A 27,867-nucleotide genomic window follows, 5' to 3' on the forward strand; every position below is an offset into this window, starting at 1 on the left:
ATAACGCCAACATTTTCCTATTTACATGTTGTGATTTGTAGCAGTCGCGGTATACAAAAACAATGTAACATGTAAACAACCGTAAACAAACCGGAAATGTATTCTCGGCGGGAAGAATATAGTACTGGGCGTGAAGTGATATGCTCGCAGCAAGCCTGTCTGAGAATATAGTTCCCGGTTTGTTTACTGTTAGAAGATGGCTGTGTCTCATGTTACGTTGTTTTTTGTACACGCTGTGACTCTACAAATCACAACATGTAAACAGGAACATGTTGGCGTTATTTTGTCACTTTTGTCACAATTCGGAGCAGTAGGCTAGTTGGAACCAGTTACCTGCAGGATCTGTGCTGGGCTAAGCTAATGCTGGAGCCGTCAGACAGCGTTACAGCACGCACGGAGATGAGAAGGGTATGTATGGACTTGTCTAACTCTGGGGGTTACGGTGAATAAGCTAAATTCCCAATAAGTCGGCGTGTTCCTTTAAGGAGAAAGGTAATAAACAAGAGAAACAAAACCAACAGACGTTCTACAGGCTCTGCTCAGTCCTGAAAGAGGAAGCAGGAAGTCCGTATAGGTTTGGGTTACCATGACATGGAGCCATTCATGTCAACCAGGTCAGGACACTTGGAGGCTGGTCTCAGTTCAGTTTTATACTTCCCTCTTAGTTGTAGTGGAGAGTTTTGGTTAAATCCGGAGATCACCACAAAACAGGGAAGTCCATTTTACTGAAGCCAGGGTCTCTGCGCAGCTCCCAGTACGTGTTGTTGCTCACCCACGTGTCATCGTTAGACTTCCTGCCGACACAACACAAATCACTCAACGATTTATTCACTTGAATGATTATCATATTTAAACAAAGTGACACTGGTCAAATATTCGGGGTATTAAATTATCACATCAGTTTCCAGAATAACGTTAGATAATAATATCAAATTAAACCGTCTTAAAACTGTATCATGAAATGTAGTTTTTGTGCCTTTATAATGTCATAACATTCTGTGGGCTAGCCGAGATCAGATACGATAAAATAAGATAGATTTTATTAATCCCACACTGGAGAAATTCCCTCGTTACAGCAGCTCAAAAGAAAAATTCACACAGATCTGAATTAGGCCTGGGCCGGTATACGATTCTGACGGTATGATAACCTTCAGCAAAAATATCACGGTATTGCAATTACAGCTTTAAAATATATAATTTTTTTTAAAATGTCTGCATAAAAAAAACTTTTCCCCATTGAACACATTGCATACTGACAGGGAGACGGATTACTAAACTGCAGTTTCTCTCCTTGACCACTCATCACTCAAAAAAGAGCTCATACTTTAGGAACTGTAGGACGGAAAATGTTAGTGGTTTTGAAACCTTGACTTTTTCAAACCGCGGTATACCTTAAAAAAGGTAACCGGCCCATGCCTAATCGAAATAAAGCAAATTCACATTAAATAGAAATAGGAAAAATATACATTTTTTATAAAAATTAAAAATAATAGAATAAGTTGTAATAATAATAATAATAATAATAATAATAGTAATAATATAGATAGTGTATGTCAGAAACGTTTCTTATCTTTGTGTATAATATTTGTTATTGAAGAAATTGCTGATTTAAATCCAGCTCTGTGTCATGGCAGGTCTGCCGAGCGTTGTTTACCTGCTCGGAGATCCATGCACTAGTACCACGGAGGGAAGCAAAAACACTGTTCATCTAAACACACTGCCCACACAAAGATGACACAGAGCTGGTTTAAAATAGGCAAAGTATCCCTTTGAGCGATTTTTAAAACATGTTTAAAACATCTGTGAATATAAGGGAGGATTGTATTTTGAATTTTCTAGGTTTAACTAGAAGTTATTACTTAATAGAGCATGCAAGAAGTGATGAGTCACATATCACTTCTGGAATGGATGTGATGTAATTGACCATCACATTAGAGAGAATTACTTTTTTAGTCATGAACGGTTATCTTAACAACCCGGTATGTTCATCACAGTCTGCAGACTGTCACAGCCACAGACATTTATACCACATAAGACACAGTGGCTGCTATGGAGGTGATCTCTGATCATGTGCGATAGAACAATTTGGTTGAAAAAAGAAATCAGCAGCATACTTGAAAAAGCGTGGCTGGTGTGTCATGCTGTTGTCCTGCAGCACTTTCCTCCTCTCCCTCTGGAGTTGCTCTATCCTCTGTTTCTGCTCCTCTGCTCCTTCTGTGTTCCCCTCCTCCAACAGCCTGGACAAAGAACACAAAGAGAGTGAGTCAGGATAGGAAACTTTGGTCCTACTAGATCGCCACCGCCATTCATCCCACTGATTCCTACACAAACAGGAACATTCTGGCGTTCCCTCCCTCTGGGTAGACGTTAGCTGTGGTAGATTCAGCCGCCACAGTTCCTGTGCCAATATAGCTACTGAAAGTTCCTACTTAAGACTTTGAGTATAATACCTTGGTACAGAAGCTGCAGATAGACCTTTTTCACAGCAGACATTTGACTTCCATAGTGGGAAAAGCACAAGTGTTACTACGGCTGCTCGATATGAGGAAAATATGCAATAATATTGTTAAATATCTTGATAACGATATTACTTGCGATGAATAAACCAATATTAAAAAGTGTACTCAGTTCTGCATTTCTGCTGCTTTCAGTATACTGCTGAAATACAACACATATTTTACTTGTTGAATTAAAAAAGTGAAAGGAAATTATTTACAACATAAATGGTGAGTGACAGTGAGCCAGCATGCACAATACCAGGACCCTGACACTGAAGCTGTGACATGGAAGTCAGCCATCATCATCATCATCATCATTTTATTATTTACACCTGTGCTTCTCCTACTGTCACATGTCATGTCTGTGTTCTGTGAAAAACACAGACGACACACATTTACATATATATACGTATACACACATATATATAAATACACATACATATATACATATATATATATATATACATATATATATATACATACATATATATATATATATATATACACATATATATATATATATACATATATATATATATATACACATATATATATATATATATACATACATATATATATATATATAACTATATATATATATATATATACATATATATATATATATATATATACACATATATATACACACATACTTTACTTTATAACTATATATATACATATATATACTATATATATACATATATACATACACATATATATATATACACATATATATACATATATATATATATACATATACATATATATATATACACATATACATACATATATACATACACATATATATACATACATATATATATATGCATATATATATATACACATATATATATACACACATACATATACATACATATACATATACATATATATACATATATATATATATATACATATATCATACATATACATTATATATATACATGCATGTCTGTCTGTGCGTTGTCTGTCTGTGTTGTGTGTCTCTGTGTCTGTTTGTGTGTATGTCTCTTCTGTTGTGGTGTGTTGTTTGTCTTCTGTCTTCTGTCTGTCTGTCTCTCTGTCTGTGTTCCTGTGGTGTGGGTGGTGTGTTTGTGTTCTGGGTTTTCCGGTGGGTTGTTTCTGTGGGGTTGTTGTTTGCTCTTTGTTTTTTGTGTGTGGTTTTATGTTCTTGTTTTTTTTTTTTTTTTTCTCTTTTTTTTTGTGTGTGTTCTTTCTTTTTTTCTCTCTCTGTTTTTTTTTTCTCTCTTGTGTGTTTTTGTGTGTGTCTGCTGTGGTGTGTGTGTTGTGTGGTGTGTTTGTGTTGTGTGTGTGTTGTGTTGTGTGTGTGTGTGTGTGTGTGTGTGTGTGTGTAAAAGGCTTTGTTTCGACCATATAATAAGGAAAGACACAGGTTAATGGAATATAAAGCTCTACTACTACTTGTATTGACTAATTTTGGCATGTTTCCATTTAATAAACCTTTTTGTTATTATTATTATTATTCATCCAACCAAATGTGAGAATTTATTTGTTGGAGTTCAACATCTTACTAAATTAAAACCTCTACATGAGTCAACAATTATTCTTGTGACTTCATTCCCCTGGATCTAAACTCCCATAGTCTGTTGCCATGGTTACGTTTATATTTCAGGCATTAACTGCTTCACACCACATGGGCTCTACCAGACTTGGCCCACAACATCACGTTTGTAAAAACATTTTAGGCCAAATGGTCTTTAAATTAATTTAGAATAAAAGGTTATCTTTACAACCCATTAGATTAGAATATATGGTTAAACAGTACAAAAAAGTAATAAAATATCAAGTTTCTAAAAATGGGTAGGGATGATGTCTGTGGACAGACTAATAGAAAGCAACGCGACAGACAGAGAGTGCCAACCTCTGGTCCGGCCTGAAGCGTGTGTCTGTGGGGGGCAGCAGAGGTCTCAGGGTGGAGTCCAGCTCATTTAACTCTACCGCCAACTGGGTGAAGCCATAGTACTGGTCGTGGTCCACTGGCATGGGGTCTACATACACACACAACACACACAAATTAACAGCTGTTACGTCAATCTCAATTTTGTTCTTTGAGTGCCGTGTTGTAAAATCTGTATAACCAACATTCCCAGGGACCAATCACTCACTTGCTCTCCAGATACACGTGGCAGAAGGTGGGTCTCCTTGAAAAACCGACTCGTGCCATTTTCCAAAGATGGAGTGTACAACTTTTCCTTTGGAATCTGTAACCACTCCCTCTATCTCGTTCACTGTAGAGCTCCATGATCTGGCCTACCAAAAAAAAAAAGGTCGAGGAAAATTGTTTGTATGTGTTAGATGGAAGAAGTATATTACACAAAATGAGAGCAGACGTCCTAAGTATCAAATTTAACACTCATGATAAATAATGTATGATTTATATAGCAGTGCTTAAAGGGAATAGATTCTTGCTGCATAATTTTCCATGCTCATGGTTTGAAAATTCTGTTCCTATCTGTGTCCACAAGATGGTGCCGTTTGCCTTGACAGTACTGCTGATACAGCATACTGAAAGTAAAACATGTCTGTTTGAGTTGGAAGCACCACATTAAAGAAATCTGCAGTAATCTTTTCTTTAGAGAGGGGCATGATTTGGCATGTTTGTTCAGAGCATAGCAACTACATACATACATACATACATACATACACACACATACACACACACACACACACACACACACACACACACACACACACACACACACACACACACACACACACACACACACACACACACACACACACACACACACACACACACACACACACACACACAGACACACACACACACACACACACAGACATACACACATACATACATACATACATACATACATACATACATACATACATACATACATACATACATACATACATACATACATACATACATACATACATACATACATACATACATACATACATACATACGACGTCTGTCTCTACAATTGAACGACACATGAAATGTTCTGGAGTGCAAGTCACATCCCACAGGGACTAAAACATTAGTTCCAAAAAAGGTAAAAGGTACTTTATTGTCACATACATGTAGTGAAATTCATTCTCTGCATTTAACCCATCCCTCAAGTGAGCAGTGGGCAGCCATTTACAGCACCCGGGGACCAACTGCAGATCTGAGCCAGTGCCTTGATCAAGAGCACCGACTGGAGAACCTAGTATATGTTTTTGATGGTGGGGGGAAACCGGAGCACCCAGAGGAAACTCACGCAAACATGGGGAGAACATACAAACTCCACACAAGGGCCCGCAACGACCTGGATTTGAACCCAGAACCTTCTTGCTGTGAGGCCACAGTGCTAACCATTGGGCCACCATGCTGCCCATTCTGCATTGTTAAGACATGAAAACAAGTTTTACCCAACTTCTTGACCCTCAAAAATCAATTGCGGAATAAAGATCAGCTTCTGTCATTCGCAGTTGGAACAGTGGTTTTAAAATCTGCGTTTCCTCACCTTGACAAATGTGATTTTACACTGGCAGCCATCACTGTTGATATTTTTGATGGACATCTCGCCGTAGTGTTCGATCCAGCGCTGGCCGCTCAGGATGTTATGGATGCAGGACGTCACTTTGTTCCATTCGTAGTGGTCCCCAAACCTGGAGAAATCACAGACATAATGTACTTAATATGCATGTTGTTTCATTCCAAAGTACTTACACTTGCAGCCCATAATGTGCGCAATGACGTGGATACTCATGCACATGCAAAAACACACCCACACACTATAAGTAAAGGACTTACGCAGGTAGTGTGACATGGGTAGTTCCCATGGGAACAATTTCCATGGATTTGCCCCAGAATTTATTTTTCCATCGGACATCTAAAAAAAAAAAGATCGCAAAATAACAGGTGAGTGCTCGTGACAATGAAAATTACCATATTGTCTTAATTTAAATCTTCAAGGCTTTATCTAGTCTCCTCGGCAAAAGAGCGTCTTTCTATAAATCAGCTTCTTTATTCATGTGCACAAAGGGAAATGCAAACACAGCAGCCGTCAGCAGCTTCTTTGTTTTTTTTTTTAAGTTGAAAGTGTCTACAAATAAAGTCATATTAGTATAATCTGCACAGAGTATGTAGGTATCAATCACTTCATTATCATGCGATGGAAAGTTACAGAGTGATCACGAGGCAACATGAGGTTAAATGAGGTTACCTAATCTTCCACAACACCAATGTTCACTTTAAATATAACCTACAGCATGAGTCAAACACTCCGAAACAAAATGTGTGGTCCAGACATAAATGAGACGTTTATTCCAAACATGCTCTCTCCTGCTAACCTTGCCAAAAGGTGAAGTTCCTTGAATCAGAGTGACATGCTGACACAGGTGGGTGATGACTCACCTGGCAAATGAAGAGAAGAGATGCCAGATGAGATAAACACACTTTATCAAAAGCTTTACACAGTGGACACTGCAGATCAGGAAGTTGTATCGTGTATGAGTCAAAAACAAAAAGATGGGAAAGGTGAAACCTCTAACTTTTTTTTGTGCCAGCTATAAACCATTACTACATTTATTGTGAGAGATCAGTATAATTACAGTAGACAAACCAGCCCACCAGAGAGACGAATGGCAGGTCAGTGCACAACTTTGCTGCTTTACATGGTTTGCTACTGGATTGGAGTTTGTGACAAGTCTTGTGAATTGCTTTCAAGCGTAGAACAGAAAGAGGGCACTGTTCTTCCAGTGCCCAATACCTTCACTAATACATCTGACCAGTGGTGGAACAAGTATTCAGATCCTTTACTTCAGTAAAAGTACTAATAGCACACGGTAAAAATACTCTTTTACAATTTCAAGTCCTATTGAAAATGTTATTTAAGTAAAAGTATGTAAGTATCATTAAAAAAAATGTACTTAAAGTATTAAAAGTACTCAACGCAGAAAATTCCTCATGTTAGAAACTGGAAACGACTCAAACAGTTCTGTCAATCAACTACAGTAAGTGTTTAATGGTCTAATCATTTCAGCTGGACTAGTAGGCCTGTATATTGTTGGGTAGTTTAATTTATAATAAAACGGCATATTTTATAAACTACATGTGTTTTGTGTGCAAACATCTTCATTTGTAAAGTAACTAAAGTGGTCAGATTAGTGTAGTGGAGTAAAAAGTACAATATTTCTCTCTGTACAAGTACCTACAAATTTGTACTTAAGTACAGTAATTGAGTAAATGTACTTAGTTACATTCCACCACTGCCTCTGACATGAGATAACATAACCACTATGTGACAATTAATTTGACAATTACATTTTAATGCTTAAAAATACTAAATGTAACATCCATCCATCCATCCATCCATCCATCCATCCAGTGAATCATGTGTGGGTTATGATGTAACCTCTACCTGTTCAGCTATAAACTTGAAGCTTTTATCAGGTCTGTCACACTCGTATGTCTCTCCCAGGACAGGGTTAAAGGGTTTACTTCCTGCTCGATGGTAGGTGGACGCATATGCAGATATTGCAAATGTAGCGACATACACCTGCACAGAAAATCAGAGGGGATGAATTACTGGCACATTTGTCACCATGAGGTTATGAACATGTCTGTGTACAATGTATGTGTGTGACACCACCAACTTTGTTTACATGGGACTACTGTATGGACATATAAACAGTGTGTGTGTGAGTATGTTCATACAAAACATTATTTTAGGTAGAAAAACATTTAGGTACTGTATAAGTGTGCCTCAAGTAAAAAAAAGAATTAAAAAGTCTTCCAAACCCTCCTAAGAAGAAAAAAAAAAAGAAAGACAATTGAAAGCGTCTTGCTTGCAAAAATAAAATATTTATTAAAGCCTCTAACAGAATCGCGCACAGAGCAAAAGACGAACATCAGAGTAGCTTTTAAAAATCTGCCTGAGGAAGAGCATTAAGCTCGAAACACATTTCTTATCTATATTTTGCTACAGCTACTTTGATGGTCATCTTTCCATTTGTTCATCTCTGTTTCTCACTTTAGTTAACACATGTACATCAGAAACTAAAATAATTTATTAAAAGCATGTAACTTCCAATTGTCATTTTTCCTATTATACAGTAAGTGCATGTGTGCCAATGTTCATGTGAGACTGCTTTGTGCATGTGTGTAGGTGTACAAATAACTCTGTACATTAGACCCTCTCTTAAAGGTCCCATGACATGGTGCTCTTTGGATGCTTTTATACAGTGCATATGGAAAGTATTCACAGCGCTTCACTTTTTCCACATTTCATTATGTTACAGCCTTATTCCAAAATGGATTAAATTACTTTTTTCGTCAAAATTCTACACACAATACCCCATAATGACAACATGAAAAAGTTTTTTTAAATGTTTGCAAATTTATTAGAAATAAAGAACGAAAATATACAGTGCCTTGCGAAAGTATTCGGCCCCCTTGAACTTTTCGACCTTTTTCCACATTTCAGGCCTCAAACATAAAGATATAAAACTGTAATTTTTTGTGAAGAATCAACAACAAGTGGGACACAATCATGAAGTGGAACGAAATTTATTGGATATTTCAAACCTTTTAAACAAATAAAAAACTGAAATATTGGGCGTGCAAAATTATTCAGCCCCCTTAAGTTAATACTTTGTAGCGCCACCTTTTGCTGCGATTACAGCTGTAAGGCGCGGGGTATGTCTCTATCAGTTTTGCACATCGAGAGACTGACATTTTTGCCCATTCCTCCTTGCAAAACAGCTCGAGCTCAGTGAGGTTGGATGGAAAGCGTTTGTGAACAGCAGTTTTCAGTTCTTTCCACAGATTCTCGATGGATTCAGGTCTGGACTTTGACTTGGCCATTCTAACACCTGGATATGTTTATTTGTGAACCATTCCATTGTAGATTTTGCTTTATGTTTTGGATCATTGTCTTGTTGGAAGACAAATCTCCGTCCCAGTCTCAGGTCTTTTGCAGACTCCATCAGGTTTTCTTCCAGAATGGTCCTGTATTTGGCTCCATCCATCTTCCCATCAATTTTAACCATCTTCCCTGTCCCTGCTGAAGAAAAGCAGGCCCAAACCATGATGCTGCCACCACCATGTTTGACAGTGGGGATGGTGTGTTCAGGGTGATGAGCTGTGTTGCTTTTACGCCAAACATAACGTTTTGCATTGTTGCCAAAAAGTTCGATTTTGGTTTCATCTGACCACAGCACCTTCTTCCACATGTTTGGTGTGTCTCCCAGGTGGCTTTTGGCAAACTTTAAACGACACTGTTTATGGATATCTTTAAGAAATGGCTTTCTTCTTGCCACTCTTCCATAAAGGCCAGATTTGTGCAATATACGACTGATTGTTGTCCTATGGACAGAGTCTACCACCTCAGCTGTAGATCTCTGCAGTTCATCCAGAGTGATCATGGGCCTCTTGGCTGCATCTCTGATCAGTCTTCTCATTGTATGAGCTGAAAGTTTAGAGGGACAGCCGGGTCTTCGTAGATTTGTAGTGGTCTGATACTCCTTCCATTTCAATATTATCGCTTGCACAGTGCTCCTTGGGATGTTTAAAGCTTGGGAAATCTTTTTGTATCCAAATCCGGCTTTAAACTTCTCCACAACAGTATCTCGGACCTGCCTGGTGTGTTCCTTGTTCTTCATGATGCTCTCTGCGCTTTACACGGACCTCTGAGACTATCACAGAGCAGGTGCATTTATACGGAGACTTGATTACACACAGCTGGATTCTATTTATCATCATTAGTCATTTAGGTCAACATTGGATCATTCAGAGATCCTCACTGAACTTCTGGAGAGGTTTGCTGCACTGAAAGTAAAGGGGCTGAATAATTTTGCGCCCACTTTTTCAGTTTTTTATTTGTTAAAAAAGTTTGAAATAGCCAATGAATTTCGTTCCACTTCATAATTGGGACCCACTTGTTGTTGATTCTTCACAAAAAATTGCAGTTTTATATCTTTATGTTTGAGGCCTGAAATGTGGCAAAAGGTCGAAACGTTCAAGGGGGCCGAATACTTTCGCAAGGCACTATAATATATACATAAGTATTCACAGCCTTTAATCAATAATTGGTTGTGGCACCTTTGGCAGCAATTACAGCCTCAAGTATTTTGGAATATGAAGCCATAAGCTTGGCACACCTATCTTTGGCCAGTTTCGCCAATTCCTCTTTACAGAACATCCCGAGCTCCATCAGGTTGGATGGGGAGCGTCGGTGCACAGCCATTTTCAGATCCCTCCAGAGTGATCATGGGCCTCTTGGCTGCATCTCTGATCAGTCTTCTCATTGTATGAGCTGAAAGTTTAGAGGGACGGCCGGGTCTTCGTAGATTTGTAGTGGTCTGATACTCCTTCCATTTCAATATTATCGCTTGCACAGTGCTCCTTGGGATGTTTAAAGCTTGGGAAATCTTTTTGTATCCAAATCCGGCTTTAAACTTCTCCACAACAGTATCTCGGACCTGCCTGGTGTGTTCCTTGTTCTTCATGATGCTCTCTGCGCTTTACACGGACCTCTGAGACTATCACAGAGCAGGTGCATTTATACGGAGACTTGATTACACACAGCTGGATTCTATTTATCATCATTAGTCATTTAGGTCAACATTGGATCATTCAGAGATCCTCACTGAACTTCTGGAGAGAGTTTGCTGCACTGAAAGTAAAGGGGCTGAATAATTTTGCACGCCCACTTTTTCAGTTTTTTATTTGTTAAAAAAGTTTGAAATAGCCAATGAATTTCGTTCCACTTCATAATTGGGACCCACTTGTTGTTGATTCTTCACAAAAAATTACAGTTTTATATCTTTATGTTTGAGGCCTGAAATGTGGCAAAAGGTCGAAACGTTCAAGGGGGCCGAATACTTTCGCAAGGCACTATAATATATACATAAGTATTCACAGCCTTTAATCAATAATTGGTTGTGGCACCTTTGGCAGCAATTACAGCCTCAAGTATTTTGGAATATGAAGCCATAAGCTTGGCACACCTATCTTTGGCCAGTTTCGCCAATTCCTCTTTACAGAACATCCCGAGCTCCATCAGGTTGGATGGGGAGCGTCGGTGCACAGCCATTTTCAGATCCCTCCAGAGATGTTCAATGGGATTCAAGTCTGGGCTCTGGCTAGGCCACTCTAGGACATTTACAGAGTTGTCCTGAAGCCACTCCTTCGATATCTTGGCTGTGTGCTTAGGGTCGTTGTCCTGTTGAAAGATGAACCATCGCCCCAGTCTGAGGTCAATAGCGCTCTGGAGCAGGTTTTCTTCCAGGATGTCTCTGTACATTGCTGCATTCATCTTTCCCTCAATCCTGACTAGTCTCCCAGTTCCTGCCACTGAAAACCATCCCCCACAGCATGATGCTGCCACCACCATGCTTCACTGTAGGGATTGTATTGGCCAGGTGATGAGCGGTGCCTGGCGTCCTCCAAACATAACGCTTGGCATTCACGCCAAAAATTTCAATCTTTGTCTCATCAGAGTCTGAGAGTCTTTCAGGTGCCTTTTGGCAAACTCCAAGCGGGTTGCCATGTGCCTTTTACTAAGGAGTGGTTTCTGTCTGGCCACTCTACCATACAGGCCTGATTGGTGGAGTGCCGCAGCAATGGTCGTCCTTCTGGAAGGTTCTCCTCTCTCCACAGAGGAACCCTGGAGCTCTGTCAGAGTGACCATCGGGTTATTGGTCACCTCCCTAACTAAAGCCCTTCTCTCCCGATCACTCAGTTTAGAGGGACGGCCAGCTGTAGGAAGAGTCCTGGTGGTTCCAAACTTCTTCCATTTACGGATGATGGAGGCCACTGTGCTCATTGGGACCTTTTAAAGCAGCAGAAAGTTTTCTGTACCCTTCCCCAGATCTGTGCATCCGAGACAATCCTGTCTCGGAGGTCTACAGACAATTCCTTCGACTTCATGCTTGTTTTGTGGTCTGAGTCAGGTTGTGTAGGTGTGTAGGTGTGGTCAGGTTAACTGTGGGCCCTTATATAGACAGGTGTGGGCCTTTCCAAATCATGTCCAATCAACTGAATTTACCACAGTTGGACTCAAATTAAGCTGTAGAAACATCTCAAGGATGATCAGTGGAAACAGAATGCACCCGAGCTCAATTTTGAGCTTGATCGCAAAGGCTGTGAATACTTATGTACAAGTGATTTCTTCGTTATTTTATTTTTAATAAATTTGCAAAAATCTCAAACAAACTTTTTTTAAGTTGTCATTATGGGGTATTATGTGTAGAATTTTGAGGAAAAAATTGTTTTAATCCATTTTGGAATAAGGCTATAACATAACAAAATGTTGAAAAAGTGAAGCGCTGTGAATGCTTTCCGTATGCACTGTATAGGCCTCAGTGGTCCCCTAATACTGTATCTGAAGTCTGTTTCCCAAAATTCAGCCTTGGTGCAGAATTACAGCCACTAGAGCAAGTCCCAAAATGAGCTTTCCTTAGTATGTGCCATTTCTATGTCTGTAGCTATTGAGGAGGGGGGGGGGGCAAGGTGGAGGGGGGGGTGTGTGGCCTTGACCAACTGCCACTTTGCTCGTTTGAAAGCCATGATGTCTCTCTCTCATGGGTGGAGCAAGATTCCAGATCAGCCCATCTGAGCTTTCATTTTCTCAAAAGGCAGAGCAGGATACCCAGGGCTCGGGTTTACACCTATCACCATTTCTAGCCACTGGGGGACCATAGGTAGGCTGGGGGAACGCATATTAAGGTTAAAAAAACCTCATAAAGTGAAATTTTCCTGCCATGGGACCTTTAACTGTTTGTACATTCTTACATGGCTCTATCTAGCTCTTGCAGGTTTGTACATGCAATATCATCAAGAGTGTTTTTTCCCTCTCACCATGCGCTGGTAAGGGTCATGGGTCTGGTTGGCGGTGTCCAGCAGCTCACTGTACTCCAGCTCCTCACACAGCCTCTGCAGGGTGTTGAGTGGCTCATTGAGCTGTACTGGCATGGCCACCTTGGACAGGTCCTTGCCGATGTTGTTCCTCAGGATGTTCCACAGGCTCACGCTGCTGGTGGGGCTGGTAGAGGGCAACACGGAGCGCCGATGAGCCAGGGTCGCCACGCTGCTAACTAGAGGGGAGAAATGTGGAGAGAAGACTGGTGAGATTTTTAACAGCGGAGACAAGTAGCGTGTGTGAGAGCTGAAATGGGAGAGAGGCAGTTGCTTGAGTGTGCGCATTTTTGAAACCAGATGTTGTAAAATCTCAACTGTTCAAAGCCGATTTGAGGGAGATGAGGGTATGTTGTAACTTCAGAGGTGGCATTTTAAGTCTGGCATTGAAACTTGTTTCCCCAATGTGAACACGCTGCAGTACACCTGTTTAAAATGGAGCATGGTGGTGTCCCATCATTGTCTAAATGCTGTCTGAGAGGCAAAGAAAGGAAATTCTGGGAGATTTTTCAGTTTGACTGAATGGGGTGTGTTCCTTGGATATTTTCTGGGAATGAAAATGGTCGAATTCAATTATACAAAACAAAATATTGACACAAATATTTCAGCGTCAATACAAAAATACTCATCATACTGGCATAAGCCTTCAGAAACAAATCTAGATAAAAGACAAATACTGAAGAGATTAAACAACCAATATCTTGACATTTTCATTTACCCCTTTCTCTGCACAAGCTCTAATCATACTCTCCATATCTCTCTGGATCAAAACCAGATGAAAACCAAGCTTTCTATTTGCAACTCCAGTCATTGTAATTCAAACCAAACCAGCTACCTGAAGGCAAAAGGTGTATGCTGTTAAACATCATCTTCAGCAGTGAATAAATGATGCCTCTACACAGATGCTTTGTCACATACTGAAGGAGGAAACATCGTACTGAGTTTGTAAACACGTCTGGGAGTCAGTGGTGGTCATGTTCAACACATTTCTCTAAGCAAGTGAGTCATTTCAATGATTCCAGACATTTAGAATGTATTTGATGTCAACACTTGCACAAAAGCACACAGAGGTTTAGTCACAGTTGCACCCAAGAGCTCTAAACCAGACAAGCTCTGCCTCTTTTGACAGAATAAGGTCTTTTTGCACTGTCTCTGTCATTGTGGAGGGAGTTGATGTCCTCACACACACACACACACACACACACACACACACACACACACACACACACACACACACACACACACACACACACACACACACACACACACACACACACACACACACACACACACACACACACACACACACACACACACACCTTGTTACTGTATCACATACCAGAGTTGTGTCTCTCACTGCCTCCCTCGTTGCTGTAGGTATCCATGGAGACGCTGTCACTGACATCACTGATGTACGAGTCATCGTCGGACACCTGGAGACAGAAAATCACGTTGTAAAAAGAATGATTGAATCAGACACAAACCCAGAAATCAATTTTTCTTCCACAACTAATTTATGATTTGAACTTGATTTGTTTGATCACTGTAGTGCTGAAACAAATGGTAAGTTAATTGATTATGGTCAAACAATCTCGCAAAAATGCAAAACATTTAAATGGTTCCAGCATCTGTAAGTTTACAATTTGCTGCTTTTTTTCCTGCTCTACATCATTTTAAAAACATGCAAAACAAGTCATTTGCACCTTGAAATTGTGATGATGAAACAATTAAAGGTCCCGTGACATGGTGCTCTTTGGATGCTTTTATATAGACCTTAGTGGTCCCCTAATACTGTATCTGAAGTCTCTTTCCCAAAATTCAGCTTTGGTGCAGAACTACAGCCACTAGAGCCAGTCCCACAATGAGCTTTCCTTAGTATGTGCCATTTCTGTCTGAAGCTATTGAGGAGGAGAGTGGGAGTGGCAAGTTGGATGGTGGGGTTGTGGCCTTGACCAACTGCCACTTTTAAGGTTTGAAAGCCATGATGTCTCTCTCTCATGGGTGGGCCAAATTCTCTGGGCGGGCAAAGCAGAGAAAGGGGAGGTAACCTTGCTTGTTATGACCTCATAACAAGCAGATTCCAAAACGGCTCATCTGAGCTTTCATTTTCTCAAAGGCAGAGCAGGATACCCAAGGCTCGGTTTACACCTATCACCATTTCTAGCCACTGGGGGACCATAGGCAGGCTGGGGGAACTCATATTAATGTTAAAAAACCTCATAAAGTGAAATTTTCATGCCATGGGACCTTTAAGACGATTAATAGACCAATGCATTTGTCTCTGAACATAGAGAATAAGGTAGTAGATATTGTCTCACCTCATTCTCAGAAGAGGAAGAGGAGAGGAGGTACTCCTGAGCATCGAAAAACTCTGATACGGACTCTGGGATAGAAGCTTTGCTCTCATTGGACACCTGGTGGACCAAGGAGTGGGAGCCACCTGGACATTCCTGATGATAATAAAACAAAAAAAATAAAAAGTCAGTTGAGTGAAACTGGACCTGTGGTGATAGGTGGTGGACATGTGTGATGTGATCATGCAGAACCAATGTTTTTGACACTCACTGAGGCATAGGCGCTCTTCAAACCCATAACCTGCGCTGGTTGTGGCGCCTGCATGTCGATGGTGTGCCTCAGTCTGTCTTTTTCTGCCACTAGGGAACTAAAGGCTGATTTCAGTGTGGTGTGGACTGGAGAGAAGCGAATGCCAGACAGAAAAACAGGTGGAGAGTTGTCATGGAAACTATCTTACCATGTAGACACACAAAAAAAAACATTTTCCATCAACAGTTAATGCATCTCCTGAGCAAACTAGCAGACATCCCAGCAGAGACTCACTGTTGTTGGCCAGCCTGCAGAAGTCCTCCTGTAGACGGGACGCGTCTGTAGGCGAGTCCGGGGATTCAGGACAGACCTCCTGGGTGTTTGACTCAGCGGTGGACAGATTGGGGTTGGAGGCGTGGAGACGGGGGGATTGGGAGGAGATGCAGCTTGGGACCTGGTGGACAAAAACAGAGAAAAAGGTGAAGAACCGTAAGCCATTATTTTACCTTTGTTTCCCGACCGTTGATGAATTGTAATTTAGTTTCTTAATAATTCTCAAAAGAAAAAGGCTGCGCGTACCTGTAGCGTGGCTTTGGTTTCTTTGCCATTGTTTTTGGATCGCCATCTCCTTGGCCTCTTCTCTTTTTTGGGCATGTCGTAATTAGACGCCTGTGGTACCACAAGAAACAGAGTTATTAAGGGATTAGTAAACAAAATTACAGTCAGCTTGGACCTGAAAAAAAGTATTTCCCTTCATCAGTCTTACATATATTCCATGAGTAAGTATTTTAGTTCTTACTCCCTTGGAAAATCAGCCACTTTTCTGTTACACCCACAAAGCTGGCAAATGCATTTACATTGAATATTTCAGCAAATAGCTTTGATAAAGTCAAAGAACACCTCTACATTTTGCATGACAGCGAACTTAATCAGTGTGCCTGTGCTTACTTGTAGTGCACTAATGGCTGGGGCTGAGTATGTGCGATGGAGGACCTCCATGCTCTTCAGCAGCAGGTTAAGTTCGAGCAGGTACGATTCACATTGCTCCAAGTCTGGCATGAAAGAAAGATTATTATTAGATGAAAGTTTGGGTGCGTGCAATGGTGAGAGATAATATGAAAGATGAAAGATTCACTGCAGTGAGACACATTTTAAAAAATGGAACTGATGACAAGGCAGGGCGACAAGCAAGCAAAGAGACAATTTGTGACAAAGTAATAACCAACCTTTGCCGCAGTTGTTCATGTCCTCTGAGGAATGGAGCCAAGAACTGACCTTAGCCTGGTGGACTGACGCCTGCTTAGTGAGAGTAGCCCTCTGTTTTAGAGGGAGAGACGGATGAGACAAATGAGAGAGGATGAGGCACGTGCAACCTCATATAACTGTAACTTCATCCCTACCGGGTCCAATCTAAGGGAACAACTAGGTTTTCTACAAATGAGCCAACGGAACAACTTACTTTTCTTAGGGAGTCATTGAGGGAGGGAGAGGATGAGGCGTGGGGGTGGAAGAGGTGCCTCTCATGGGGATACATGGCAATCTCGTTCTGCCGAAATACGCGGTGATGACGCAGCTTTGACACCCACTCCTCAAACAGCTCCGGAGACTTCACCTGGGTGCCATAAAGTCAAAATTAGGAGCAGTAACTGGGAGACAGCTGCTGTCAGTGTATTTGTACGAAACAGAAAGAGTAAATAAGAAAGACAGCATGTAGGTGTTCATGCATTTGCGTATATCTCTCTCTTTCTATGAGAGATGGCACTGACTCACATTAACGTGGGTGTCAGGAGTTACCTTTAAGTGATAGATGTTATTCTCTGTGTCCAAGTCGATGCACATGGCTTTTTTCTTGATTGACATGACAGAGAGGCCAACATCAATGCAGCCATGGAGCTTTCCCTTCTTCAGCTGTGAACACAACACTTTTGTAAGCGAGTCTGTTATGTGTTGTAATGCAAGAATGACAGACAGAGGGCGCTCTTGAGGTAATACCTACATCAGTTCCACGCTTTGCATACTTCAAGATGCCTTTCTCCAACACAAAGAATCTCTAAAGTGGGAAGAAATCAAACTCAGTCACTTTAGTTTTACAAAAAAAAAATGCACCGATAAAGCACTTCGACAGTACTCGAGACGTCCTTGTGAGTTTAAATATTGGCTGTTTACGTGGCTATTCAATCATGTTGCAAGGCAGAACTTTCCAGGTATGCACACAAAAGAGGGGGAGGAAGATGAGTCAGGGTTACAGTATAATCAGCTGGGAATACAAAGAATGGAAAGCAGGAAATACAGAGGACTATAATGGTGAGGAGGAGGAAATGTGGAAATAGCTTGAGGTATTAAAAGATAACATTTAGGCTGGACTGAAAACATTGCTGGTTCAGTCCTGGTATCATCAGGTAAGAAACCACAACTAACACCCATGTACAGTATTGCTCTTAAAAATGCATATTTGCTGTATTTCTTTACCAAAATGGACATGAGGCACAATCTATCCTTTTAAGCAACACAGCGAATAATAAGTGCAAACTGCTGTGGCTTACTATCCGACACCCTCTGTATCAAAAGCAATCAAGTTCAGAGTGAAAAGAAGTCTTTGGTTCAACAAAAAGGCAGCAGCGGTGTTCTATAAAAAGACGTGTTCCAATGCTGTTGCCTTTTTGGGCTGTAAAAGGCCTGGTGAGGTGCTCACCTTATGCCACCCCTTCATGGGCCACTTCCTCCTCTTGAGCAGAAAGCCCTCCTGTCTGTCAGGCTCCTGCATGCTGGCGGGAGCCCCCCTGAGCCCCTCTACAATCTCCCAACTGTCCTGAAGGGAGACACAGGAGCAATAGTGTATGAGTTAAACAGACATTTCCCTTGGAATAACACACAACCTAAACAGAACATGTATCATCATCATCACAGATACCATCTAAGTGCATAATGTTGTGACCGCAATACCGGTTACTGTAAAAACAGCGTTATTGCACTTAATGCATTTGTTTAAGTTTGCATTTCTAGGAAGACTTTAATGTTTGTTCACAGGGAACAGTCTCTAGACTGTAAATAAAGATGGACGCCACATCTCCACTTTCTCCCACTGTACAAAAGTGAAGCCAAAATATCCCGGTTACGGGTGCTGCCTTCTTGTAATTTTGGAGCCAGAAAATCGGTAAAGTAAATCGTGCTGTATCTTAGTCCTGCCCTTACACCCGCCCGACCAATCGCGAGTCAATCACAGCTGTCCATCATGAAGTTTCAACCCGTTTTTATGACATCAAATAACTAAATTAAAACCAGTCTTGAATATACACTTAAACAAATATCAGTGTGATAAGAACTACCTAAAATGACAGAAACTGTACTTTTTATTTTGGCACAGGTCCCATCTGCTAACATTGAGGGGGCGGGATTTATTACCTATACTGCAGCCAGCAGCCAACCAGGAGGCGATCGAGATGTTCTGGCTTCACTTTTGGGGAGCTGTCAAGCTGTCCACCTTTATATACACATCTCTATAGAACGGCCCTTAAGAATTGAATCGATTTCACACACACACACACACACACAATAATATTTGACCTGCTTTGATATGAACTGAGAACAAATGCTAAAATTGTAACAGTGGCTACGAGCACGTTTTGTTAACCCATCAGAAACTCCAACACTGTACATTAAAGAACCACACACACACATACCTGGTTACTGTCGTGCTTAGAGGAGCCGCTGCTGTCACTGTGAGTGGGTGACGTCGATGGCATCTTTTTGCGACTTGACTGCTTTCTGCCCACCGTTGTCTCGTTTCTGTGGAAACAACAGCAACACAGATCACAGCAGAGCCGCCAGGAGCATCACTCTGACCTTTGAAGGCCACGCCACAACAGTCAGCACTGCGGAGAAAGGTTAAAAACGTACTGATGTTAGAGCAGCACAAAGGTTATTTTAAAGAGAGCAGCAGCGTGCCCGACACGACAGATAAAAACAGAGAGGAATCACTTACTCACTGTGTGTCTGACTGTGAGCAGTCTAATTGAGAATAAAGAAATCCCCAAAGTATTTTTGTTTTAAGGAAGCCACAGACACAAATATCCAGAAATCCTTATCATGAGCTCTCACGCACACAGTTCAGGGTTCAACTTGCAGCACGTGAATTCAGATGCAATCTGACTGATGTCTTGCTTTGTGTGGCCTGTGATACTTTCAAGCTAAGTGCACACAAACTCAAATCAATCTGAAAAGTCAGTATCTATAGCTGTGGTGGTACCAGAAATGTTTTAGGATCAAAGGCCCACATGTAAACAAGCATGTGAACTTGAGGAAAACAGCAAAAACTCCCATTGCAATGTGCAGAGCATCATACAAACAAGTCTATCATTGAAAAATAATAAATAAAAGTTATGACTCAAGACGCAACTAAACAATGACCACGTAAAATATGTCCAAAACCTATTTCTAACACTAAGCGGCATTTAGAGCCCACACCATCTGCATACTGCCTAAGTTGAGAACCTGATCCTTGCTGCTTCACCAGTGGCTGGTTTCTGCAAACAATTGCTCCTCCTGTAATTGCATTTCAGATTTAAAATGTGAATTTTTTCCTTTCATGTGTTGATCAAATGTTGTGTATCTGAAGCTCTGCCAGGTGGCACAGAGGGTCCATGTCAAGCTTGCTCCGATTTGTTCTAGAATTTGTCGTTATCGTTTTGCAAAATGCTGCGCTCCAAATTTAGGATTCCAAACTAGCCGCTATTAAAAACAAAAGAATCACTTTGTTTTGCTCTACACGGGTATGACAAGTTGTGTGTTAAGTCTCGACATAATTACAGATATGCACTGTATGCGTTTATGGTTCCAAAGGATGAGCAGGAAACAGCACATTCTCACTGTGATGTAACACTCATTCCTCTCATGCCCCAACCTGCCTGTGTAATGTATTTTATACCTCTGTGTGTTTTAATGCCACGCCTGATATTATCAAAGACTAATCCCAGGTGTGTTTAAGTGGATGTGTGTACTGTACATGTGAGCAGGGCACATCCCTTTCTGGTGGTTCAACCCAGTGAGGGAATGCTTTTGTGCTTTGTGGGTGCTCGCATGCAAATTTGTGTAAACTCTTGGGATTTTTAAGCGTGCTGCAAACTACATCCTCTGCAAACGGTCTGGTGGTTTGTGTGTGTGTGTGTTCTGCAGTTCCCCAAGGCCTCGCTTACAGTCAGTACCATGCCCAGGACGTGAGTCATCAACAGGAAAGAATGTGCTCCGTGCTTCGATACCCCAGACACACCATAACACACAGCTAGCTACGGTCAACAGTGGTCTAAAAGCAGCCTGAAACACAGTGGACGGCACAGTTACTTCACGCCTCTGGAGCACAGACTTAAAAAGACAGACAGCGGCTTAGAGTAAGCTTCAAATGATAAACTTGGGGAGCTCAAATTAGCCTAGCTCGTCAAGTCGTTGTGACTGCAGTTCTCACTTTTCAGGCTGTGACATGCCTGGCTTCTTCAGCTGCACCTGAAGATTTATAGAATCAAGTTCAGGTATTCACATAACTTCTGCACATCCGCGTCTCATCTCATTATGCACGTAGTGTAGGAGCTCAGGGCCTGGATGGTAAATTTCCAGCACCGACTGAATTCTGAAGACTGCAGTCATGATTATAAACACAATAGGTGGTGAGTAAGGGCAGCAGCATAAAGCACCACTTTATATAACACACTCAGCCCTGCCTTCCATCCCTCAGCCTTTTCCCTTTCACACAACCCAGCAGCAAAGTTTGCAGCAAAACACTTCCTTTGAGTAAAACCTCAACAATTGCCACTGCATCTGTGCACAGATTTAGTTTGGGAGTGTCACTACCTCATTACCACATGCCACACTTCACTTTACAAACTTAAAAGCCTGTATGAAAGCTGTGTATTAGTCTAGAACACTATCTGCCACAGATGAGCTGTTGAAGCAGACATGTTAGTCCCCAAACATCCCACAGAGTGCCCTACTTACCTCGAATGAGTGATTACTGTAGTATTGTACACCACTGAGCCTCCTGCACTGTAAGACTAGAAGTGTTGGGGTTTTGCCTTTAGACTTACGTAATTGGAGTCAATCATTAATAGCACAACAGCTTGTAAATGATCTGTTAAGATGGAAAGAGGTCATTCACATGGGAAAGAGTCACAAGGCCCAAATGAGGGAATAAAAGGTTTAAAGGTGATAGAAGTGAGAAGTTTTGTCTGCATGTATGAAAGTGTGACAACAGTGGGGTCTGCATGGGACACCATGAGGTAACAGTTGTATAACATAAGTGCTGTGTGGTCTAGCTACAAACCTGTGTGCACAGCAAATAGATCTACCTTGGATATGCTCTTCTTCTCTCTCTCTCTCTCTCTCTCTCTCTCTTTCTCCCCCCCCCCTCCCCTCCCCCTCTAGCATATTTTCTATTTCACTGCACTGTGGGAAAAAGTACCTATAATTACCTTACAATGAGAAAAGACCTCTCCCCTAAACTTCATTCTTTAAGATGGGACTTAAAACCAACTTCTAGGGTGAGCACAGACCTGCTTGAGACGCCATGAGCCAAAAGCAGAGATCCAAATACACACAAGAGGAGAACCCTTTATTCTACTGGTCTGATTTCCAGTAACCAACAAAGTGCTTAGCCCCCTAAAATGGCCACCACACTAAACACTGGTGCTCCCTCAAAGCTCTGGCATAACAAACTTTGGGCCTAGGCTGAAATGCACAGCAGGAATGCTGCTATTAAAAGGCATTTAACAAGTCATTAAGTTTAGAGCTGTAACAATTCCAAATTTTGCTGTACAATTAAATGTCTCAGAAAGAACTGCAATTAACAATATAACTGTCTCTCAGTCAAATTTTAAAATATTTTTTTATTACTGTTTTATTTTTTAAACAAAATAAAGTTTTTAATGAATCCCAGGATATGCCTTTTGGATATCACTGTTATGTGACCCACATAATGTAAAGGTACACAGCCTATGACGTAAACCACACCTCTTTATTATAATAAAACATTTTTTGTAACTGACACCCCCCCTTGTCATTTTGTTTTGCTATGAACGTACGTATATAGGGTCAAGTGCCAACAACTAAGGCCGGTTACACACTGCCTGCATGGCGTGAGCGTGGCGTTTCTGTTGCGTGTCAGCTGCGTGGATTTTTCTATGTCTTTACAACATGTCTGACGCTGCGCTGCTGCTGCTAGCCTAACATGTAGGTTTCCAATTGATAAAATTAAATACCACGTTAAACCTAAATATATACTGATTTGATTACAGCAAAGACAACGTCGGCAGTATTGATGGCAAAATAGGCTACAGAATATTTCATTCTGTATTGACAGGTGCAATAAGACACGCGTGTCACGCAGGCAGTGTGTAAACTCTAACCTGTTAACATGGGAGCCGAAATATAAACGGACACGCCACGCAGCTGACACGCTCGCGCGACGCATCCAGTGTGTAACCGCCCTAACCTTGCGTAACAGTCTGACCAAGAATTTGTTATATTATTACAATTTGGCGTATACAAAATCAACAATTTCCATCAACAGGCTTAGTCCTTAAGACCATAGCTAATGTTAGCAATTAAAAAGCCACAGAGATCATTTGGCCCGTTTCCATGTAGTTACATAGTCACTGATATGGTCATAACCACCACAGTGCTTAATTACCCATTTTTGAGGGGTAATAAACTTCACGTTTTCGTCGCGAAGGCATGACCTGTCCTCTGGAGGACATAGCCAGAACAGCGGGCGCTCGGTGGATTGTTGTGGGGAGCGGGAGGCGACGAAGGCGGGGAGGATTTAGAAGCTAGGATGCCGGTCGGGCCTGCTAGTCCGGCTAAGGGAACTACCACACAGATCGCCACTGCCAAGCCTCCTACTCACCAAACACCAGATCGATCACACACACAAAATGGATGAGCTACAAATACACACGGAACTGTTGCGTGATGATTATCACAGAATAAGCCTGGATGAACACACGACAATTTTTTTTTTTTCCTATCGACTGTAGTTTGCATATTTATAGCGATCAAGCTTAACGTAAAAATTGGCCAGAATTCTCCTTTAAAAAAGGTAGGTTACACCATAGCTACCGGCACCACATATTGTGCAGAAAGCCCTGTGGCTTTCATGAAGCTAAGCCTCATCTGCTGTTCACCAGTTTCCATGACAGGAGCTCAAGACAACTAGCCTAAAGCCAGAAGAATTGTCAGACTGGAGTTTCGAGTCCTGGCATGACAAAGACACAGACATAGATTTAGCAGCCAATCCATCTGCTTTCTGCCTATATACAAATTCTTTTAACAGCAGGACTGCCGTCAACCCAACAATCCAAAGCCTTGTAGGCTATATCCTCCCCATTACTGGCTGAGTGGGACTGCAAAAAGGTCCTCACAGATGGCCCATCTGTGACTCTACCTCTACCAATAAAGCGTCAGAATCTTCCGGTAAAGCTTCTTCACATTAAAGCTGTGCATCATCCGCTTATTATCAAACAGAGTGGGTTTCAAATAGACTCACATCTGGCAATGTTATCTGGCTACTTCATACATTAACACCCTTATTTTACAAACAAGTAGAGAAACAGATGTGGTTTTGCACTGGTTGGTGGCAGTAGCACTTAGCTTATCTGACCCGTGACATGATGTCTGACTGAGCGTTTTAAACTGTATTTTTCATCTGAAAGTAATACAGTGCCTGCGTTTATTGTAAGCAGGCAAAGAAAAACTGATGTGGGCATCAGTGAGTGATCAAAGAGGTAAAAAGCAGCCCCAATATGGCATTCAGCAGTTATTTTCACGTGCACTCAAAGAGAGACAAAAAGAGAACAAGCTCGTGAGCCAGCATTCCCATAGATACTCGACCAATGTATTTTTGAAAAGCCACATCACAAAAGATGTCTCTCCACCGCTTTCCTGCTGAGACAAGGGACACTTTGTGTTACTGCTCAATGGAAAAAAAAAAAAAAAAAAAAAAAAAAAAAAAAAAAATCTTTTTTTTTTTTTTTTTTTTTAAAAAAAATGGGGGGGAAAAAAAAGGGGGCTTTTTAAAACCCCCCCCCCCCCCCCCCCAAAACGTGATAAATTTTTTTTTTTTTTTTTTTTTATTTTTTTTTTTTTTTTTTTGTTGTTAAGCGTTCATGTCAGAGTCGACCAGTCGGCTTGACTGGAAGTAGGGCACAACATCCTATAACCTTATAAAACCATAAGAGATTACAGACGGGCTATTCTCAGATTGGCCACTTGGTGTATTAGTCAAGGCAGAAATGCTCTGTATGTAGTTACCAGCTTTTAAGTGGGTGTTGTGCAAAGGAGAGAGTGACATAGAGATAACTCAGTGAATCACATTGGCCATGCTGGATGTTCACGCCCAGAAATGTAAACTCTAAACTGTAATCAGCTGACTGATAAGACTTGATTGATTCCTGTGGCACAATCCTCTGTTGGCTTGAGATCATGGAAGTTTAGCAGGACCAGCCCGGAACAGCACCCCCTGAAGTCAGTAGGGATTCAGTCTGTGTCTGGCTCAAGGGCTTTTTAACAGGGCAGCTACATGCCAACACATGGGTTTGAACCCAGATTGTTGCGTTGCAGAGCAGCCTCTTACTACTTCTACTCTTTCTGGGACCGCAACTAATGATTATCTTTATTACCAATTAATCTGGCAATTCTATTCTTGATTAACTGATTCATCACTTGGTCTATGAAATGTCAGACACATCGGACATTCACAGAGACATCTTCAAATTAGGGCTGGGCGATATGGAGTAAATCAGATATCACGATATTCTTGACCAAATACCTCGATATCGATATTGCGGCGATATTCTAGGGTTGACAATTGGTGCTTTAACAAAATATCTTTACACTTAAATTTTAGATAAATAATCATCAGTAATGTGGACACAATGTCTAAGTGCGAAAAAGGCAAATAATAGAACAGCTAGAACAGTATGGTAAGTTCAGAAAAGTACATCACTTTACTGTAATGCAGCCTTTAAAACCAGTAAGAGACAACACTTATGTCATATCACGATATTATGATATCCAAAATCGAAGAAGATATCTAGTCTCATATCACGATATCGATATAATACTTCAAATGTCTTATTTTGTCCAGCCAACAATACAAAAGCTATTCAGTATATAAAAAAAATAAATACACCAGTGAAAAGCAGCACATGCTCACTTTCAGGATCCTCACAAACAAGCCGGCACTGTTGCTTAAAACATGACTTCCAAGAATGGATTATCCAAATAGTTGCAGATTAATTTTTCTGATTTATCAACTAATCGTTTCAGCTCTAACTCTGCCTGCCAGATTAGACAGAGAACTGTCAGTAGTTTGTATAATGGCTTTTTGAACATATGAATTGTAATTAAACCCATTTTATATCCTTCTCCGTTATTTTCTGTAATGTAAAAATCTTCACATATTCTATAACGTCATTGCAGCTCTGTGAACCAGCCTCAGCCTCAGTTTGTGTTAACAGTAAACTTCAGGGTTACAGTTGTGTTTACACTAGGTTGGGTATACTGGGCTGGTATTGTGTGCCCACAGGCAGTCTGTGAATGGACTGGTGATTGATAGTGATGCCATCACCGCTCATGCATAAAGTGATCCTGTCTGAAATAATAGGTGCTAGGCCAAGTATTGATTTACAGTATAATAAAAACAAAGCCACTCAAGCGCAACAAAAGCCTTGAGAAAAAAAACCAAAAACAACGGCTCATGGTCATTTAATTAATTAATGGCGAGTAGGATGCAATCAATAGTAGAGTAATTCACATTCAGAAAATAGTGAACATATTCAAATATTTGTTTTGTTCAACCAATAGTCCATTACCAAAAGATAATTCATTTCATTTCATTGAAGCCTAAGAAAACTAGCAAATGTTCACTTTTGAGCATTTTTTTGCTGAAGAAAGGACTTATTATCAAAATTGTTGCAAAGTGTATGTTGATTAAGGATGTGTGTGTGGCCTCCTAGGAAACATACTGTCCTCAGTAGGCCTACTGTACATGAAAAACACAGGCTATGGCTACAAATACTGTCCTTTCTAAAATACAGAAACACTGCCATACAGTAAACTGTAAACAACTTTGAATGAATGTCTCCCATCAAAATCAGACCAGCCTACCTCCTCACTACTTATTTAATATGAACACACTGAATAAAGTTAAATGCAATTACAAACATTTGCTTATGCTGGGTGTGATGTCAGCACAGCAACCAATGCGGATTGGTTAAAATGTTATAGTCATGACTCCACGGGAACAAACCAACAAACCACAGGTGTCCCATTTAAATTCACAGCCCTGCTCAGTTCCTGTTGCCAACAGCCAACACAGCAATTCAAACTTGTCAGCGCAGGCAAAATGTCCAATATTCCATGTGGTCGTTAACCCTGCGCTCACACAGCCTCGATAAAACCCAAACAGTATGGACACATCAAACGGGCACACGGAGGCACTAAATGCCACGAGAAAGTCCATTAATAATTCTATCGAAAGCGATATTTCACTTCAGCGCTGAAACAGTGAGCTAAAGCCACGACAGAAGCGCTGTCAACTCTGCCGCTGTGTTCAAACGTAAGCTAGACAATAACCGCAATAACAGAGACATCATTTCACATGGTTATGAGTATTAATGACAGGAAATGCTTACGGTTCTGTGGTGAAAACTACAGCATCCTATCCTGATGGTAGAGACATACCTGGCTTTGGGTTACTGCTCCTCCTCGTTACAATGCCGGGAGCTATGTGGAGGAGGAGGGTCCGCTTAGAGGGCAGGAGTGACTGACGCTCTACTGAGCCAATCACAATCGAGGACAAACCCGAGGGGCGGGAACAAGGGTTGGGCGGACACCTTTTTGAACGTACCATAGAGTGACGTAGACAAAAATGTCAACGTGACAATATAGCCT

General features: G+C 41.0%; 1 protein-coding gene across 2 annotated transcripts; it reads right to left on the reverse strand.

The window, feature by feature from the left end:
* Positions 1 to 390: 390 nt before the first annotated feature.
* Positions 391 to 27,709, reverse strand: LOC120571889 (oxysterol-binding protein-related protein 3-like). 2 transcript variants are annotated; one of them, XM_039821004.1, is made up of 23 exons: positions 27,609 to 27,706; positions 19,611 to 19,802; positions 19,333 to 19,440; positions 18,623 to 18,739; positions 17,927 to 17,980; positions 17,725 to 17,838; positions 17,390 to 17,542; positions 17,157 to 17,247; positions 16,879 to 16,982; positions 16,510 to 16,599; positions 16,225 to 16,384; positions 15,952 to 16,076; positions 15,705 to 15,836; positions 14,726 to 14,819; positions 13,330 to 13,565; positions 7,889 to 8,026; positions 6,819 to 6,882; positions 6,280 to 6,358; positions 5,990 to 6,134; positions 4,625 to 4,769; positions 4,381 to 4,507; positions 2,115 to 2,237; positions 391 to 794 (listed from the first exon to the last, which is right to left on the reverse strand). In XM_039821004.1, the coding sequence occupies exons 4-23, from the start codon at positions 18,692 to 18,694 to the stop codon at positions 698 to 700; spliced, it is 2,343 nt and encodes a 780-aa protein (XP_039676938.1). In that variant the 5' UTR covers positions 18,695 to 18,739; positions 19,333 to 19,440; positions 19,611 to 19,802; positions 27,609 to 27,706; the 3' UTR covers positions 391 to 697. The 2 variants fall into 2 exon arrangements, with proteins under 2 accessions (XP_039676938.1, XP_039676937.1); XM_039821003.1 differs by lacking the exon at positions 19,333 to 19,440 and having other exon boundaries at positions 19,611 to 19,716; positions 27,609 to 27,709.
* Between the last annotated feature and the right edge of the window lie 158 nt (positions 27,710 to 27,867).

Source organism: Perca fluviatilis, chromosome 13 (genome assembly GCF_010015445.1).
Source record: "Perca fluviatilis chromosome 13, GENO_Pfluv_1.0, whole genome shotgun sequence".
Classification (NCBI taxonomy): Eukaryota; Metazoa; Chordata; class Actinopteri; order Perciformes; family Percidae; genus Perca; species Perca fluviatilis.